Below are 17,590 nucleotides of genomic sequence, written 5' to 3' on the forward strand. Positions count from 1 at the left end.
TCTTCAGGGCAGGGAAGGCTACGCAGTACGCAGGCTAATGTCCCGCAGCGGCTGCCTCTCTGGTGGACTCCGTTACTGCACATTACTCCCGAGACATTTTCAACAAAAAAAAATATTAAATTTTTTTATTTTTTATTAAGTGAAACATCCGGGGCTTGAGCCCAAGTAGCCACCCCCTAGCGCCGCCTCTGGTTCACACCATAGGTTCAGACCTTTATACAGTCTATGGTTTACTTCAGTTCAGACCATGGATGTATGGTTCAGACTGGGACAACACTTCCATTGTTTTCAATAGAACCGACAATGATAGTTTTGTTAGCTGACAGACCCCTTGAGACTTTGGTTTGAAAATGTCTTTGGGGATGATTCTATCAGAATAAATCATATGCACAATTGAAATTAAAGAGCACCACCGGTTTTTGTACAGGTTTTATTAGCAGAACATGTACACATACATTTCTTTTAGGAAAATATATGAAAAAACAAACATAATATCTATGGAAAGGTGAATCTGTCAATGTTACCATTTAGCTGTTACATATTACATTTGCAAAATGCCAAATGTTTGTAATACACAGCCTCATTTTAAATGTTCATTCATGTGTTAAAAACATTTTAATCTGAGGTATAATATAAACAATCGGATTATGGATTAATTAATATTAATTTAAATGTATACACTTTTTGTATTCATATAAATACTATTCATTCATGTTTTCTTATTTTGGAGCAATTTTATTTACCAGATCACATGTCAAATTCCTTAAGAAGTCCCATATGCCAATATTATCCTTCAGTCAACATAAAAACACATCATAATTAGCAGTAGTAAGGTGTTTTTTATGTGACAGTGACAATATGCATTAGATCTACAATATAACATAACATCATGATTATTAGAGTTAGAAATAACAACATATATAGGAAAAATGTTTTGAGAATGATGCAGAATAAAACAGTAAACACTAGTCAGCATTGTGTAGGCCATTGAAGAGGTCTGTGAGAGGTATCTGGTATTTTGGCTTAAAGGTCTGAGGTATTTCTGGAGTCTTATCCCAGTAAAAACATTTAATAAATAAAATGACATGTTGGCCTTTAATAGTGTTGCACAAAATGAAAGTGATATGCTTAATACTCCTTATAAAGCTTAGATATGGCATTGCAAAAGAGAAAGCAGTACCCTCAAGATGCTTATTAAGACTGTAAAAGAACCCAGTATGACGTTAGGTCCTCTCTAAGCAAAGTTCATGGACACATGGATCTATTCTTCAGTTAAAGATTGAAGCTGGACTTCTGAACTGAAATCTGCCCATGTATGAACAATAGAGCCCAATATATTGCAGAGGAGGACACAGTCTGCAGGAAGAAAGGCTCTGGTAGGATTCAGATCCTGTTTGTGCAGCTAATTTTGTTATGGCAAAGTATGAGACACACACAACAAAACTGTAAACCATTAAAGAAACAACATGGCCAGGCCGTGTCCTTCCCCACATACAGTCATGTGAATTTATAAGTCCTTTCATTGTTTAATTCAGCAGCCAGAGCGACTGAACCTCCCATTGGTCTCTCTTATCTTCTCCTTGTGTCTGGCCTGGACAAGACCAAACACCACTGCTGCCAGTGTCATGCGGCCCCCAGTCCGCAACCCCTGGCGATCTGTGCCCATATTGGACCTCTTGCTGCGCGAAGTGCTGATGAAGTAGGTGCGGACTTTCCCCAGACGCTCGCTCACCTGCAATGAGAGCAGCGGTCACATCATTATTTCTCAATGACCCTCAAGATTCTTTTGAAAAGACCTCTTCACAAACTAGATTAGGATGCATTAAAGGTCCCCTATTATACTGTTTTTCATCAATACATTAGGTCACCGTCTCAGATATATACAACACATGTCTCTGAAGTGTTTTGCTCCAAATACCAAACAGATCATGCATTGTAGCATTACCCATAAACCCCTCTGTTTCAGCCCTGTTTCAAAAGTGCTGATTCTCTGTCTGTTACTTTAGATTAAAATAAGGAGCCACTCCCCACGCCCCTCTGAGAGAGATATGGTTAAAAAGAACACAATAGGTGCTCTAGGAGGTAGGGGTGTAACGGTTCACAGAAGTCACGGTTCAGTTCGTACCTTGGTTTGGAGGTCACGGTTCGGTACAACAAGAAAAAACAAAAAAAAGTCCCAAATGCATAATTCCAGGTTTGTTGTTATTTATGTTTGAACAGTAGTGCAAGTTTCAGTTTAAAAATAAAGAACTCTGACATTTTGAATAATTAACTATATTAAACAGTTAAAAACAAACCATACACAGTACACTCAGATGGCCATATCATCTATAATGGCTGATGTCAAACAAAAAGGTTTCATCAAGCTGTAAAACTAAAAAGAATGTCTTGAAAATAGGACATCATAAATAATAAGAAAGTGTTTCAAGAGCGCAAAGTCGTTGAAAAACATATGCCAAAAGCTTCCGTTATTTAATTTTGGTCTCTCGGCTCTCATGTCTATTGGCTTCTTAAAAACAGCGGGGATCAGCTGTTGAACAGCTGTTGTCTTTTGGCGGGCTCCGGTGAGTGGCAAATCTGGGTGATGCCTTCTGATATGATTTAGCATGTTTGGCGTGTGTTCTATTAGCATACCGCACCGCTGTAGAACAACGCCGACACACCGTCCTCGTCCGATCCACCACTCGCACACTTCATCGTTATTGTAGTCCACAGGGAACCCGAAATATTCCCGCACAGCTGATTTAAAAGAAGCAGGTGGGTTCTAGCTCCTGTGTGTTATCTGAACTCACCATACTAACTTTTCTTCTTCTTGTATTTTGTTCGTTTTGTTGTTGTGTTTCTTCTTGTTCTTCATTTGTTGTTTAAGGGCGGCTGGCAAACAGCTTTTAGGCGCAATACCGCCCCCTGGATTATATATAGTGTAGTGGATACTGCCCTGAATTACTTTTTTCCCACTCGTAAAAAAAAGGCGTATTCGTCGTGTGACTGCATGTGCCGAACCATGACGTCCGAACCGTGACGGTACGGGACGAATACGGATACCGTTACACCCCTACTAGGAGGAAATTCAGGTGATAAGGTGGGCGGGTGTTACCTTGGTTGGTTATTGGCTAATGGTTACACAAGCCAAAAAGTCGTTATGACATTATAAATTGGCCAAAATCTGATCAGCTCATTTTCAGAAATGTTTTTAAATATAAATGGAACAGGACAAAAAGTGAGCGGCACTTTTTTCCTGAAACTTTCAGAATCTCTTTACACATGTATAAAAGACATGAAAAATTGGATTTTGCATAATAGGTGACCTTTAAAAACTACACTCTGCCCCTCCATGTGAGGTCGGCCCAGACCCTAGGGTTTTTAAAATCGACACTAAAGACTCACTTCTTCTCCCTGGCCTTCTAGTCAGAGCGGAGCACGCCTCCTGACATTTCCCTGTGTTTGAATTTTATATTTGCTGTTGTAATTTATCGCAGTAAAGTGTTTTTATCGCATGTACAGCACTTTGGCTCGATCAAAAATCGTTTTTAAAATGTGCTATATAAATAAAACTTGATTTGATTTGATTTGATTACACATTTCATACACAAGTGTCCCTTCCTGAACAAAGATGTAACTCAAGAAATAGAGTTGTTACTTTTCACCAGTAGATGTTCCTCTTGTTTAATTTGTCCTATGGGCTAAGCTTTTATTTCTTAAACTGTTTTGAATTCTGCTTTAAATTAAAAGTTAAAATCTAAATGGACAGCCACTCACCCCCTTGACGAAGATTTCTCCACGTAGCTCCAAGATGAAACCCCATTCTGCCAGGATCCTGCGCGTGGCCTCAGGAACCTGGATGCGCCCGCTCACCCCCGTGCTGTCCATGCGGCTGGCCAGGTTCACTGTGGACCCCCAGATGTCGTACTGCGGCTTAGTGGCACCGATCACTCCTGCCACCACCGGCCCGTGGGTAATGCCTGATTAAGTGAAACACAGACACAGCATTCACTTTAGACAAATTAGTCATACATCCAACACCAAAAATCCTTACATAGAACATTTTGTATCAACCATCTATTGTTTGTAGGAGGTGAGACACTTACCCACACGCAGCTTAAAGTTTTTGGAAGTTTGCTTGTTAATGTCTATCAAGGTCTCTTGCATTGCCAACGCAAACAAAACCAGCTCTCTCAGGTGATTCCATTCATCCATAGATTCCTGAGAGAGACGCAGAGACAGTTTTATATATAGAGAGAGAGAAAGGAGGATGAGGATATTGGAAGGGTAAATACAGTCAAAACAAAAGATAGCACAATGTGTGGAAAAATATGTCCCACCTCTCTGTCTGGAGCCAAGCCTGAGGCCGCCATGTAGCAACTCCCAATCGTCTTAATCTTCTCCACATAGTGGAAGTAAGACTCCTCCAACAGCTTGTTAAATAATATTAAGAGAAACAGAAAACAAATTAAACTTCAATCTGACAAATAGAGTTATGACAACATTTGTCAATAGCTCGGCCTGACATAAAGCCCGCTATCTATGTTATAATTCATATTAGTATTGCATGTTTATTAGAGTCTTTATATTCTTTCACCTTAGAAGCCAGGTAAGGAAATACTAAATTCATACAAATATTTGAAATTTGAAATTTGAATTGCAGTTAATGTTTTTATTGCTCTAATTGATATAGTTCAAAAATATACTGTATTATCTTCTATACTACTTTGCATAATTAACATTTGCCTTTAAAACAATGCCATAGATGGAGTATTTTGGCTTGTATACATCATACATAGAGTCATACAATGATCTGAATTCACTCTATAGGGTGCACTTTCATTTCAGTCCCATTCTTACCTCATCAAAGCTAGCAATGATCTCATTCAGGAGTCGGAGGCAGTCCACTCCCTCATGTTTGATCTCTTTCTGCTCAAAGTACTCATTGAACCCAGCGATGGAGGCAAACATGACACCCACTTCATCGTAGGATTGAGAGTAAAGCTCCTGAAATGAAAATTGTGTCATGACTTTCATCTTAAAAGACCTTTTGTTTGACTATTGATATGTTATGACATTTTATTATCACTGCAAAACATCAATCATTCTCTCCAAAGGTTACAGTTATCGATAAACTGTACAAACACGTGAAGGCGTTCAGTAAACATTTTTGTATATAACAAGAACATTTCAAGAACATATTCTTTATCATGATGTTAGTTCTACTTTAAACAAGGTCAACACAATAGCAACAGAAAATACATACATACAATCAGCCAATCGGGATTTAAATTAGACTTGGATTATTCGCACAGTAGGTTTGTGCTCCCTTGATAAAGGCAACAAACGTAAAATAATTACAGAAAAAAAGCATAATTAAAAAGGGAGGCTTTCACAGTGAGGCCATGTTTACGGCACCTCATCATGCTTGCTTCGGTCCAGAAAGTGTCGGGCCACATGGACAGGCAGGATGTTGTGTAATAGACACTCGTTGTGTTCCCGAAGTTCCCTCATGTCCTCCACTTCCTTTTGGGCCTGCAGACGCCACAGGAAGTCCAGTCTGGCAGTGGCCTCCCACTGAAAAGAATAGGACAGGTAAAACCATCAGAGGTCATGTATCTTATCTAATGCATGTTAGAAAAATATCAGAATGATGACGGACTAAAATCCATAAATCCCAAATCAAAGTTCAACAGTACCTGCCGTCCATTGTAGAAGACAGCAATAATAAACATGACCATGAGGGAGATCGAAATTCCCTTTCTCCTGACGAAGTGAGACCTGTGCAAATATGAATAAAGAGGGGTTGTTATAGAGATGCACATTTTGAGAAGTAAAAGAGAAGTATAATGGTGGAATATAACATTATTTAATCAAATACTGTATTTACTCGTACTTTATTTGACACTATTTATATTATATTATACAGTAATACTTTACTTTACTACCTAGAAGTTGGCTCCACATTGCTGCTCTTAAATGTATTTGTGATAAAAACAGAATAGTGTAGGATATATAAATGGCAAATTTAAACTTAACTACAAACATACATCGAATCACAACAAATCAAATCAAAGTTATTATAGCCCCAAATAACAAGAAATGCCTCAAAGGACTGTACAAAGCAAACAAAAGCAAAGACAAAAACAATATACAAACGTCATAGCATAACAATTATAAAAACATGATACATCAACATAAGTATTGCCATGTGATAAAAGCATGTGACTGTAGTGATGGAAATACAACAGCCATTGAACTACTAAAACTTTTTAAAAAGCTAAACAATTGGAAACCTAAACTTGTAGAAAAAAGTTCAGCCTGGGAGGTCCGGGTTATATTTTCCACTGACCGTTGAGTCATATCATGGCGTGTGAGTGTGAGGAAGGCCAGGTGGATGAGGTAGGAGTAGACGGCCACGGCCAGCAGCAACACAGCCAGCTTCAGCAGAGAGTTCAAACGCAGGAACACAGCACAGGTCACCATGGCGATTACACCACTCAATACAAAGACCTGAGGAGACAGAGGGAGAGAGGAGAGGGTTGAAGACACTGAGGAAGAAAGTGATAAGATGACTGGATGGGAGATAGTCCTAACAACTTCAATAAAGTGATTATTGGGTGTTAAATGTACAAGTGCTTTTACCTCAGGGCAAGTGCAGACAGTGAGAGGATGGGAAGCTGAGCTTGTTGTGTCCATAACATTAGCCTCCTCTGTGTCTGTGAGAATACACCATATCTAGACCCAAGCACAACACACAAATAAAGGAAGTTACATTAAAACTATGACAACTAACAAAAGAGGTACACAATTAGACTCAGGGAGAAAAAGGATTTGCACTTCTTCAAGCCTTTTTCAGGGAGTATGTCAGTATGCTTTAAAGTTTGTTTATAGTTTTAAGCATTGAAATGATTTTGCCATTTACAAATAGGCACGTTAATTGTTTGAAATAGAGTGTGCTGGAGTTTTTATGTGATTTTTATTCAATAAATGCATGTTTATAGGTCTGGCCCTTTGTTTTAGGCTCTCACCATGTTAGTAGACACCAAGCCAAAGTTGAGGAGTATGGCGGTGAGGGTGAGGAGGTTGCGGGCGCTGTTGTTTTCATGGATCCAGCCACAGATTTGCAGTAGAAGTGCAGGCGTACACCTGAACTCTTCAGCCAGGGCCAACATCAGCAGCAGCATGTAGAGGAGCAGGAAGACCGAAAACAGGATGATGACTGGGAACAGACTACAGAGGAAGAACAAGGGAGGAATGGAAGGGAAACAGGAAGGAAGTGAGTGAAGTAGTGAACATGTATATCCAGGGTAGAATAAAGAAACACGAATTCTGTGACAAATGTTCAAGACTATTGCAAACTGTAATTCCTGGTACTTCCTGCAGATGGCATTCAAGTAAAAACAGAATCAGAATCCACAATGGGGAAATTATTCCATGCAGATAAAGTGAAGAGAACAGACTTTCATATTTAAAAATACCTAAGTATGCACACGATATTATTAATAAAAAAACACAAAAGGTAAAAAACAAATGGCAGATAAGTACACCATAGTAAAAAAAAGTAGAAGTAGTTAAACATGAAAACCATAGTGGTTTTAAAATCAGACAAATCTTAATCTCAGTATAATGCATTAGATTTTAAGTATTTCGTTTTTCTTTTGAATGACACTGTGAAACAAAATACAGAAATTAAAAGTTACATTTGAGATTGTTCTCTATCTAGCAACACAGATTATTAAGGACTTTTAATGTTTCACCTTGTAGTTCTTCGTATACACGGAGAACTTAAATGATAAAGTTATATCAATGTTAAATTCCAATGACCGTAAACATATTACTTTTAAAGCGTTAAGCTTTGATAAAAAGGCTTAAATTAACCGTTCAAACCTGATAAACCAAAAAGATGAAATTGTCAATGTGAATAATGTGAGATCCGATTGGATGATCTTAGTGTCTCCCTACCTGATTGCAGAAATGAGGGTCTGAACAACCATGAGAAAGAGGAACATGATGAAGGAGCACACCAGGTTGGAGTTGAACATTTCATCTCTCATCTGGGAGAACTAGACAGACCGAAAGAGATAAAAAAACAATATGATTTAATCTGGGGCATTAATTTATTTCCTCGTATTGATAACATGAAAGACCCGCTTACCTTTTCCTCAATGTGAGTGTCTTTGAACACCAGGGTCAGGGGGGTGATGTGCTCCCTGTGCATTCGATCACTGCTTCGAACCTCAATAGCGTGTTGGATGCGTTTGTTGATCTCTTTGGAGGTGGACAGCCATATGTTGGGCAGTGATCCGTTGGTGAAGGCGGCGAGGATCTGTGAGAAATAAAATAAGAACACAGGTCATTAAGGTACTTGGTGCCAACAATAGAAAGCTGTTTAAGAAACACTTACACTGTTCATGTCAATGGCATTCCCAAATGCAAACTCTGGGGTCCAGGTTCGATTAGTCTTCAGGATTTTGGGGGGCTCAGTGTGGTCAACTTTGCTCTTTTTCTGAGGATAGATGAAGAAAGTGTCGATGTTGTGTTTGAGCAGAAACTCGTTCCTGTCGCGGCCGTGGCCAGCTTCGGTCTTGTAGAGGCCTCCCAGACAGTCCAGAGTTGCCCTTGAGATGTGGATGCGTCTAGAAGAGAGAGAATAGAAGCAGAGAGGATTATCAGCAATGTACAAAATAATGTTTTAAAATCATAACATGAAGATTGTAGAAGTTGTGAGAAAACCGAGACAAAAAACTTCTATCTTTGACTACAAAATGTGTGTATGTCATTTTTAAAACAGCTTAACAATCGAGACAAAGACCGTTGGAAAACGTTACTCGAAACACTATGTTTCCGTAGCAACACACTGACACTGTACAACTGTCAATGTGTCAGTGTGAAGGTGAAACATGTCAGAAAAGGCACAACAAGTTGACTGCTAGTGTTAAACCACACAATGGAGAATTCTGCCCTTAGAAGATATTTTCTATTTGAATAATCATGGCATCAATTCAGAATGAGGACATTTGCTTTTCTGTAAATGACAAAGAACTGACAAGCCTGTCAAGTGTCATCTGAGGCAGAAAACCAAAGCTCGATTTCACTAACTTAATTATGTTTAAAATGTTTCAGAAAATTAATTGAATCCCAGCTGAAAATATAGATTATTGAAGCAAGGGACACATTTTGACTAAAATATTCACTTCTAATGAAAGGTCAAGACTTTGTTGAGGCACTTTATTATCATTTTATAGCAATGGAGGCATAACAGTTGGATCTAAGTGGATGAATAGGAGAATATGTAATGAGTTTTAATGAGTGTTAACTATTCTACTTCTTACTCAAATACACCATATTTTGCCCAAAAAATGTATGATGCCGATTATTATAAAGACTTTATCGATCCCTTGGTCTAATTTTAAAGTTACCTAGCAATATATTCAGTAGAAAGCAGCAACCTTAAACCAATACACATTTGAATATAATTTACATTATTCTGCAATGAGCACAATGAATACTTGTGAAGATAATACACTATTATTATGACTTTTAAGTTAAAGATCTGTATACTTCTTGCATCACTGTCTGCTGGCACTTGCAAAGACCACTCACCCAGGTATTCCCGCGGCCTCCAGCATATTGGCAATGCCCACGTCCCAGGACCAGACGTCAAACTGCCATTTCTGCAGGCCCAGCACCCCACACAGCACAGAGCCCGAGTGGATCCCAATCCTCATGTCCATGTCAAACTTCAGCTGATTCCGCACGTACCTGGAGTTTGTGGGAAGTAAAGCCACCGCGTAAGACTAAAACTCTAGTTTTGCAGGACACAAGACGATGACCCCTGAAGAAGTCCAACGAATGAATACTATACGATACGATAATACTTTATTGTCAGATCAAGTCTGAACTTTTTCTTGCATCACAGCAGTTCCATTTGCAACATCAAGCAAGGACAAATATTAAGATAAAAGGAGTACAAACATTTAATATAGATAGATAGATAGATACTATATTAATCACAAATTGGGAAATTCTTAATATAACATCACACAATCAGAGAAAAGTTGCTCAAGACCCTCTAGTGTACATTTGACTTGGGATTTAGCTCTGTATTTAATTTGAGGATTGACTGGTGCAAAGAGGAGTGCTTCAGTCTAACTTAATACATATTGGAACCCTGTATCTCCATTATATATGTTCATATTCACTGATCAGGACATGGTTGGGGTCATAGACAATGTTGTTGGCCATCCTCACTATGTTATTATGGTATAGGCTGATTCATAGAGTTTCTGACAGGGTTGACCTACAGTCACACTGACCCTATAGCCTTGATCATGTCCAGGCCCAGCTCAACACAGTGACGGGCATGGGCACGCTGCGGCTCAGGGACACCTGACACACAGTAGTAACAGTCTCCCAGGAGCTTTATCCGCAAGCAGTGGTGCTCCTGTGATGAGGAATGATCAAGACAACAGGAAAAAGAGAAAATAAGTTATTGAAATAGAGAATATATGATCTAAAAACAAAAGGGGCTCAAATTCTCACATCTGCTAGTCGGTCAAAGCGCCCGAAGAGCTCGTTGAGGGTTCGGACCAGATCCTGGGCTGATAGTTTCATGGACATCAGAGTGAAGCCCTTTATGTCTGCAAAAAGGATGCTGCAACGTGAGAGCAAGAGTTATAAACTAAGTGTTAGGCTAAAACATTTAAAATGTATAAGGGGACTCCTGTAACTTCAATATTCAGACTGTTACACCACTGTTGAAAGATTACTGTGCAATATACACCTTAGATTTATCTGCTACCTCATTGCTTGTGTTTTTGTTGAATTTTGTTACTTGTGTGTCTAATTATTTAATTTGTTTTAATTTAGTGGGAATGCTGATACAGCATTATGGCTGAAATTTCGATGGATATTACTTTTCTCATTCATAACTTTCATAATTCCAGAGATACATCCAATAATTCATCACATTTTTAACATGGAAGTCAATGGAGAAACTCTTCAGACTTGAAAAATCTTCATGCAACTTCAACTGCTAACTGTTCCTTCATACTTTCACTCAGAAACCTCATTCCAACTTAAAAATGTTACACATCTTTCTGACATTATTCATGATAAACTACTTTTAAATCTGATTCATACTTTTAGAAATATTAAACATTGTTCAGACCTTGGTAAAGAGGCCTTCTTCAGATTTTAACATTAGTGTGTATTGAGCAGCTCGTTAAGGTGTGTGATCTCAAAGCTAGAGTGGAGGACAGCTTGAAATTCGCCTTCATATATATATTTTTTAAACCTGCCATAATTCCCAAACCCTACACTCCTCAGACATAATTTGTCATGACAAACGTAGGAAAACATCTCGTAGCTTGAAAAATGAAAACAAATTAAGCAAAAATAATTAAACAAAATGCCTCTTGAGGGCATGAAGTGACAAAAACCTTCAACATGTCTTCATTAAAGCCAATTGTAAATTCAAGCTGATCTTTACTCACAGCATTAGCCGCACACCATTAGTTAATCTGCCAAAAAGGCCACATTATTAACCCGAAAGTACACAAAAAGCACACTTCAGATGCTCAACTTCCTTCAGATGCTTCACGCGTTGAAATTTCACCGATATCTGTTACGGTTCTACAACAAAACGTTCACATGTAAGAGGTTTATCTCTCATTCAGAACAATGAAAATGCTCTCCTCATCACCATGGAAACCATTGATCTCTGGACACGTCGTTAGCTCAAATATAAACACCTGTGTCATGGAACACGATGATGTCATAACTCCAACTGACATGCTCAGAGCAGCAGACTTCAGATAATGGTTAATGGTCCAGCCTTCAATATGTGCCATTAGTGAGTTTTCCTCAAAAGCTGTTGCCATGGCAACGCACCCCTCGCCGTAAAACACAATATTGCTATAACTCCTATGAAAATTGTCAAAAAGTGCTCAAACTTCACGTGTGCTAACAGTCCAGCCGTGAAGACATGTATTTGACAGTTTTAAGATTTCTTCAAATGCCGTTGCCTTGGCAACACAATGCTCACAACACGGTTTTCTCACAACTTCAGTTCAAATGCTCGAAATGGCCCAAAACTTCACAGGTTTGGTAACGATGCAGCCATCAACACATCTGCGTATTATGGGGTGTCATCAAATGCCGTTGGCATGGCGACAGATCATTCGCCATCAAGTTAGTTCAAAAGTTTGCAGTTCAAATATTCTGCTCCTTTTCCAAGCCTTTTTACTTTATTTTCTTCTCTTATCACACATTCAAGCCCCCAGTGTTCATGTATCATTCTTCTTACACATTACATTTCAGCATAGCAGTTCAGCATCAGCTTTTCAGCATAAAGCATTCCCACTAGCAATTTCTTCAGGAATTGCATTCTCTAGTTAAGGTATGCTTTCCTCTTTATGTTATTCCACTAATGTTATTTTTGCCTTTTTGTCTGCAAATTAGACCCTTTGCTGTAACGTTTTAAATTTCCCCACTTTGGGACGAATTAAAGATATCTGATTCTGATATAAATTCACCTGTTTCAACAGTTTGGCTTTGACTGCATCTAGGCCAAAAAAAAACATCTATCTTCTGTACGTAACACTTACAAAGGTTTGGCTTTAAGTGAAGCTAATACGATAGCACATAATCTGGTTGAGTTTATAGATCGGAAATGTATCTAGAGGATTCTTTCTTGTGTTTCTTTGTTTCATGGTTAAATGCACTTATTGTAAGTTGCTTTATATAAAAGTGTCAGCAAGGAAAATGTAATGTTCGATTTGCAAGATTGTAAAGAAAATGAAGAATTTGCTATTCCAAAGACTCCCAATTGCTATAAAAAACAATTAACAGCATCCATGAGAAATGTATTTTGTGTGTATGTGTTTGTTTTTTTGTGTTTGTTTGTGTACCTGACGTCCTTGTACTGGTGGATGTAAATCTTGTGAAACTCATGAGGATTAAGCTCGTCTACCATAGAGCTTATGTCAGCGATCATCTCCAAGGCAACAAAGCGAGGCAGGATCGACAGCACCAGACGCTCCTGTGTGGACAAATAATAAACTGTATTTGCAAAGTATAGCTTCAGCAGTGTAATGCTGGCTAATTCACAGGTTTAGAAGATGATTCAGGAGCCATTTTTTTGGAAAGTTTAGACGAAAGAGACACCAGTCAGTGGTATTAAAAAAGCATCATCGTCTGAACTCTAGCTTTATGCAGCGGTCACCTACCTGTCTCTGGTTCTCCTGCTCTAGTTTGAGGCGACCCTCAATGCAGCGCCGCGTCTCCAGGAACACCTGTCTCTGGGCATGGTCTGTCAGGTAGTGGATGAACAAGCCGGCTGTGTTCATACCTAGGTACAGCAGGCCTTTGGCAAACACCTGCATGCAAGAGAGAATATGTATCATAGAGTTGATTTTAACCAGGTAAACCCAAAGCATGTAGGGTAAGGAAAAAGATAGGAAATAGGAAACTGGTTTTTCTTTAGAGATCTCAGAGAGAAATGTTTATAGTTAAAGGAATTATGTACAACATATGATTAGCTCTTGATACATGAATAGACAAAAGGCTTGTTCTGCAAAATAAGATGGCATACTAAAGTGAGACTTTTTACACTAAATGTTTAGGCATAGACAGGCATTACATTTCATCACTTATATATGCATTATTATCCATAATACATTTGATTTGATAGTATAGTTAAACAGTAGAATAAGAAATAAAGGAATCTAACTAAGTAAAGAAACAGTTTTGGTTTGATAATGACAAAAAAAGATTTTTTGGGCGGAGCAATGTTTAGAAAAACTCAAAAGCTGATTTCCTCACCTTTCTCAAGAGCTCGGCATCATTGTAGTGGCGCACAATCTCCACCAGAAGGTGAAGTACTGAGGTGAGGGAGCCGGCGCACATGGCCCACAGCAGAGGTAAGGGCAGCAGCGTGTAGGTGGCGAACAAAGTGAACAAAACATACCACGAAGGGTCTTTCTCCAGTCCATACACCAGTCCTCCCAGCACCTGTGTGGTCTGAGACATCCAGCTAGCCAGGCCTGCGTAGTTAAGCCACCCAGGGGTCATGTAGTCTTTGCAGGTTAACACAACGACGCAGAGCGCTATAGCTAACAACATGAAAACGCCTGTGAGGACGCCACGCAGAGTGTCTGTGACCCCATCAGGGGCCAGGGCCAAGTACAGAAGCAATATGTGTAGCTTGGCCATTGCATCAATTACATTGGTGATGGCCAGAGAGTTGCGTCTTTGGTGGGAGTAGTGTTGCTGGTAGAGTTTCTCCAGATCCCGAGACCTAAATGTGTGCCTCAGGCTGGGAATGTAGACTCCACGAATTGAGTGGCCCCAGTGTTTAAAGAAATCGGCATCGCTGGCGTATTCGTTACATGTACTCCTGATACCGTTGTAGGAGCAGGTTGAGCCGCGGGGCTGCGAAGGGTGCACTCTGATAGAGGAGGCCCGGCGTTTAGTGACCCCACGTAAGGCCCTGTTGCGGATTTGTTTGTTGATCTCATTCATGTAGGTATCCGTCACAGAGATTTTACTTGCTGGCTCCAAACCCACCTGCCAAGATGACAGAAAATGATATGTGTTTACTCACATTTCCCATTCTCATCCTTACTGCATGCCTTCATTCCTTTAAATTACAGAAAGATTGTAAGATTTTTGGCAAGAATATATGAGTAGGACGGGCTAAGTCTCCACCAGATATACAAACCATAACTTCAATTTATTTAACCTTTTTATAAACAGAAAAATCCAATAGAGCTTAAATCTCTTTTAAAATATTGATCTGGCCAAGAAGGCAGCAAAGTCTTTGATGTACACACATCACAATTAAATCCCAACAATTTACACAAGTAAAAATGTGTCCACGCGACACAAGAGTTTAAGGTAACAACACAGACAAAATCCCTATGCATTGGGGCATGAACAGTTTTGGTTTTGGTTTAACCTGCAGGTCATCATTCCAAGACCAAGGGCAATAAGGAAATAGAATCCTTTTTTCCAGTCTATTATTAGATGGAACACCGAAGGCGTTTTGAGAAAAAAATGTATAAACAATAAAGATATATGTTCATGGGGTACTGTCCTGTAATGGCCTTGTACATTTGAATATACCAATGCAAATTCCTATCCGAGTAGTAACTTCATTTAATTTTAATTTCTATTTTTACATTAATTATATGTTCCAGAATTTGGAGCACCATATCCGTTCACCTCCATCGTATACGAGTAATGGCATAAATATCAGAGACAGCTTCAATCTAAAAACAGTGGGAAAGTACTGTGAAACCATGTGACAAAGTAGCCTTGGTGTTATGTCACATAATATGATTTTGTTGGGACATTTTCACAGTCACTAAACAGGTTTTTCAGTTAATGTTATCTGGTTTGTGTCAAATGAAGCAGTGGTTCAGAGCTTACCATGTCCATCACAATCCTCATAATCGTGTAGATGAATATGACAAAACAATAGGACACCAAGCAGTAAAAAACAACAGTATTATCTAGAGTTCAACAAATCCACTGATAATTATGTATCACCTGGGCGCTGAGCTCCTGCTGGGTAATGATGTGTTTCACAGCGTTCTGCCACAGCTTCTTTTTCCTCCGCAGCCCAGGGGACAAGGTGGGGGTAAGGCAGGGCGGCTCACGCAGCTCCATGGGGCGGACTACTGTCGTCTCGGCAAAGGTGACCATGGTGGTGAGTTTGTCTGACCTCATCCAATGCTGTCAGATCATGAGGAGGCAGCACCCTGATGCTGGAAAAGTGTCATTGTTGGGGGTGAATACAAAGAGGAAAATATGGTGATTAGTGAGGGGTTTCACTTGCTTTACTCCCTAATGTAATAGACATTCATTTTTAAAGGGGCACTCTACCAATGATATTGTATTGTTATTGTTATTGTTAGTACTACTCAGCCCATGAGAACAACTTCCTCTTTGGCTTTGGAGGAGCTTTGACAGATAACTCTAGTGATGTCACAGTGAAGTCATGAGGATAATCTCAGCGGGGGTTTGGAGATTACAAATTATAATTTATTATTTTACAAACTGCAGGTGTGGCGTTAAAAGGGTGTGGCTGTTTACCAGGCGGAGAGGGTTAGGGTTTCTAATATATTATGATTTTGAGTTGAATTATGTAGGAATGCAGGATTCATTTTGGTAGCCATATCTCAGTCCCAGCTGCTTTAGAACACTAATGGTACGCAATTAAGCGTGTATGGCTAATTTAGAAATTTGACACATTCTGAGACAGATACAAAAAAACAGAAAAACATTACAAATACATTAACATGAAACAAATTAAGGTTACTATCAACAATTCTGGCTTCATTCAAATATTCTCTGTGGAAAGTAAGCCCTCCTCATTCAATTTCAATCAAACCGTTTTTTTCATTTTTACCAATCTCTCTTTGAAAATAAGTTCTTACTAATATATATAGGCCTATATATTTGTATGAGATACATCATTTGAATTGAACATATGAATTTAATTTTGCTGCTTGCTGGTTTGAGATAACCGTTTTACACTGACTTTGCTGAATCATGATAATTGTTGCTATTTTTCACTAAGAATATACAACAATTGATTTATTGATTATAGCTTTTGTGGCTCCTGATTAACATTGACACCTCACATGTTCTTTATTAAAGAAAACAATTCTAAAAGAAGCATATCAAAGCCTCGTAATTGTTTAAACTCTTTTCAACATTTAGATTTATGTGGATAGTATGGTTGTGCTTGACACATGTAGCATGTTGTAAGAAGCCCATGATGAAACGTGTTTGCACAATGTGTGCCTGAAGAAAGGCAGCTTGCCAGCAAATTATCCGGAGGCCAGATTTAGACGTGAGCTGGTTAAGGCTCCGAGTTAAACTCCTCCAGGTCCTTCTGTCACTGTCCCGCCCACTCACTGTCCATTGTCAGCAGTCTGATTGTCACTTTGCATCATCACTGCAAAGAACGAATATGATGAAACATAGTATTTTAAAAATATCTGCCTTCCTAATTAAGGCTGTAATTATGGCAGCTGAAAATCTTCATCCTTTGAGAAAATGCTGTAAAATGGCAGATTTTTATTTTTTGGACTGGTTGATCACACTGTTCTCTAATGTAAAACAAAATCCAGATGTATTGGTTTAGATTCAAGCACTATTTGATTTCAGGCTCTCCCTATGAACATCCTGAACTCTTGTTAAAATAAGAGTTACAAAGAAATAGAGTATAACTTCTGACAACAACATGGAGAAGGGGAAAAGTCTTGAGAGGTTAAATCTTAGGCAACACTTGTAGTATATCCAACACCTTAATTCATAAATACATGTTGTCTTGTGGCCACAACTGACCTGTATTGTTTTACATATTGTGTATCCTTGCATCATGTCCACCATTGGCCATAGGATATAGTCTTCCAGCCCATGGTAATCCACTTTTGCTGATTCCATCGTACAGGAATTGCACGCAGATCTGAAAATTAAGGCATAATCCATGAAGGGGAAGTGATAGTTGAAAAAGTCCCCTCTGTATAGATCCAGCCAAGATATGTTGAGTCGTTCTGGCAGGAAAGTAGGTCATTACATGCACTGTTTTGAA

At 39.0% G+C, this 17,590-nt stretch overlaps 1 protein-coding gene across 1 annotated transcript; it reads right to left on the minus strand.

Moving 5' to 3' along the window:
- Positions 1–510: 510 nt before the first annotated feature.
- Positions 511–17,590, minus strand: LOC117439994 (adenylate cyclase type 8). The gene is made up of 21 exons (XM_034076168.2): positions 17,344–17,590; positions 15,538–15,755; positions 13,810–14,553; positions 13,215–13,364; positions 12,897–13,027; positions 10,528–10,639; positions 10,302–10,429; positions 9,589–9,747; positions 8,390–8,621; positions 8,141–8,311; positions 7,948–8,048; positions 7,014–7,215; positions 6,628–6,720; positions 6,335–6,495; positions 5,682–5,763; positions 5,401–5,559; positions 4,843–4,989; positions 4,323–4,415; positions 4,089–4,203; positions 3,760–3,962; positions 511–1,732 (listed from the first exon to the last, which is right to left on the minus strand). Exons 2-21 carry the CDS (start codon positions 15,715–15,717, stop codon positions 1,532–1,534), a joined length of 3,564 nt encoding a protein of 1,187 aa, XP_033932059.1. The 5' UTR covers positions 15,718–15,755; positions 17,344–17,590; the 3' UTR covers positions 511–1,531.

The sequence above is a fragment of the Pseudochaenichthys georgianus genome, chromosome 24 (assembly GCF_902827115.2).
Source record: "Pseudochaenichthys georgianus chromosome 24, fPseGeo1.2, whole genome shotgun sequence".
NCBI classification, from domain to species: Eukaryota; Metazoa; Chordata; class Actinopteri; order Perciformes; family Channichthyidae; genus Pseudochaenichthys; species Pseudochaenichthys georgianus.

What these genes read in the sequence shown, in the direction of transcription:
- LOC117439994 (XM_034076168.2), bottom strand. Translation starts at nt 15,717, where the DNA reads ATGAGGTCAGACAAACTCACCACCATGGTCACCTTTGCCGAGACGACA. An exon ending in AGCAGGAGCTCAGCGCCCAG is followed by an intron (nt 14,554 to 15,537) that starts GTGATACATAAT and finishes TCATCTTGGCAG; the next exon opens with GTGGGTTTGGAGCCAGCAAG. An exon ending in TCATTGCTAGCTTTGATGAG is followed by an intron (nt 4,416 to 4,842) that starts GTAAGAATGGGA and finishes TTATTTAACAAG; the next exon opens with CTGTTGGAGGAGTCTTACTT.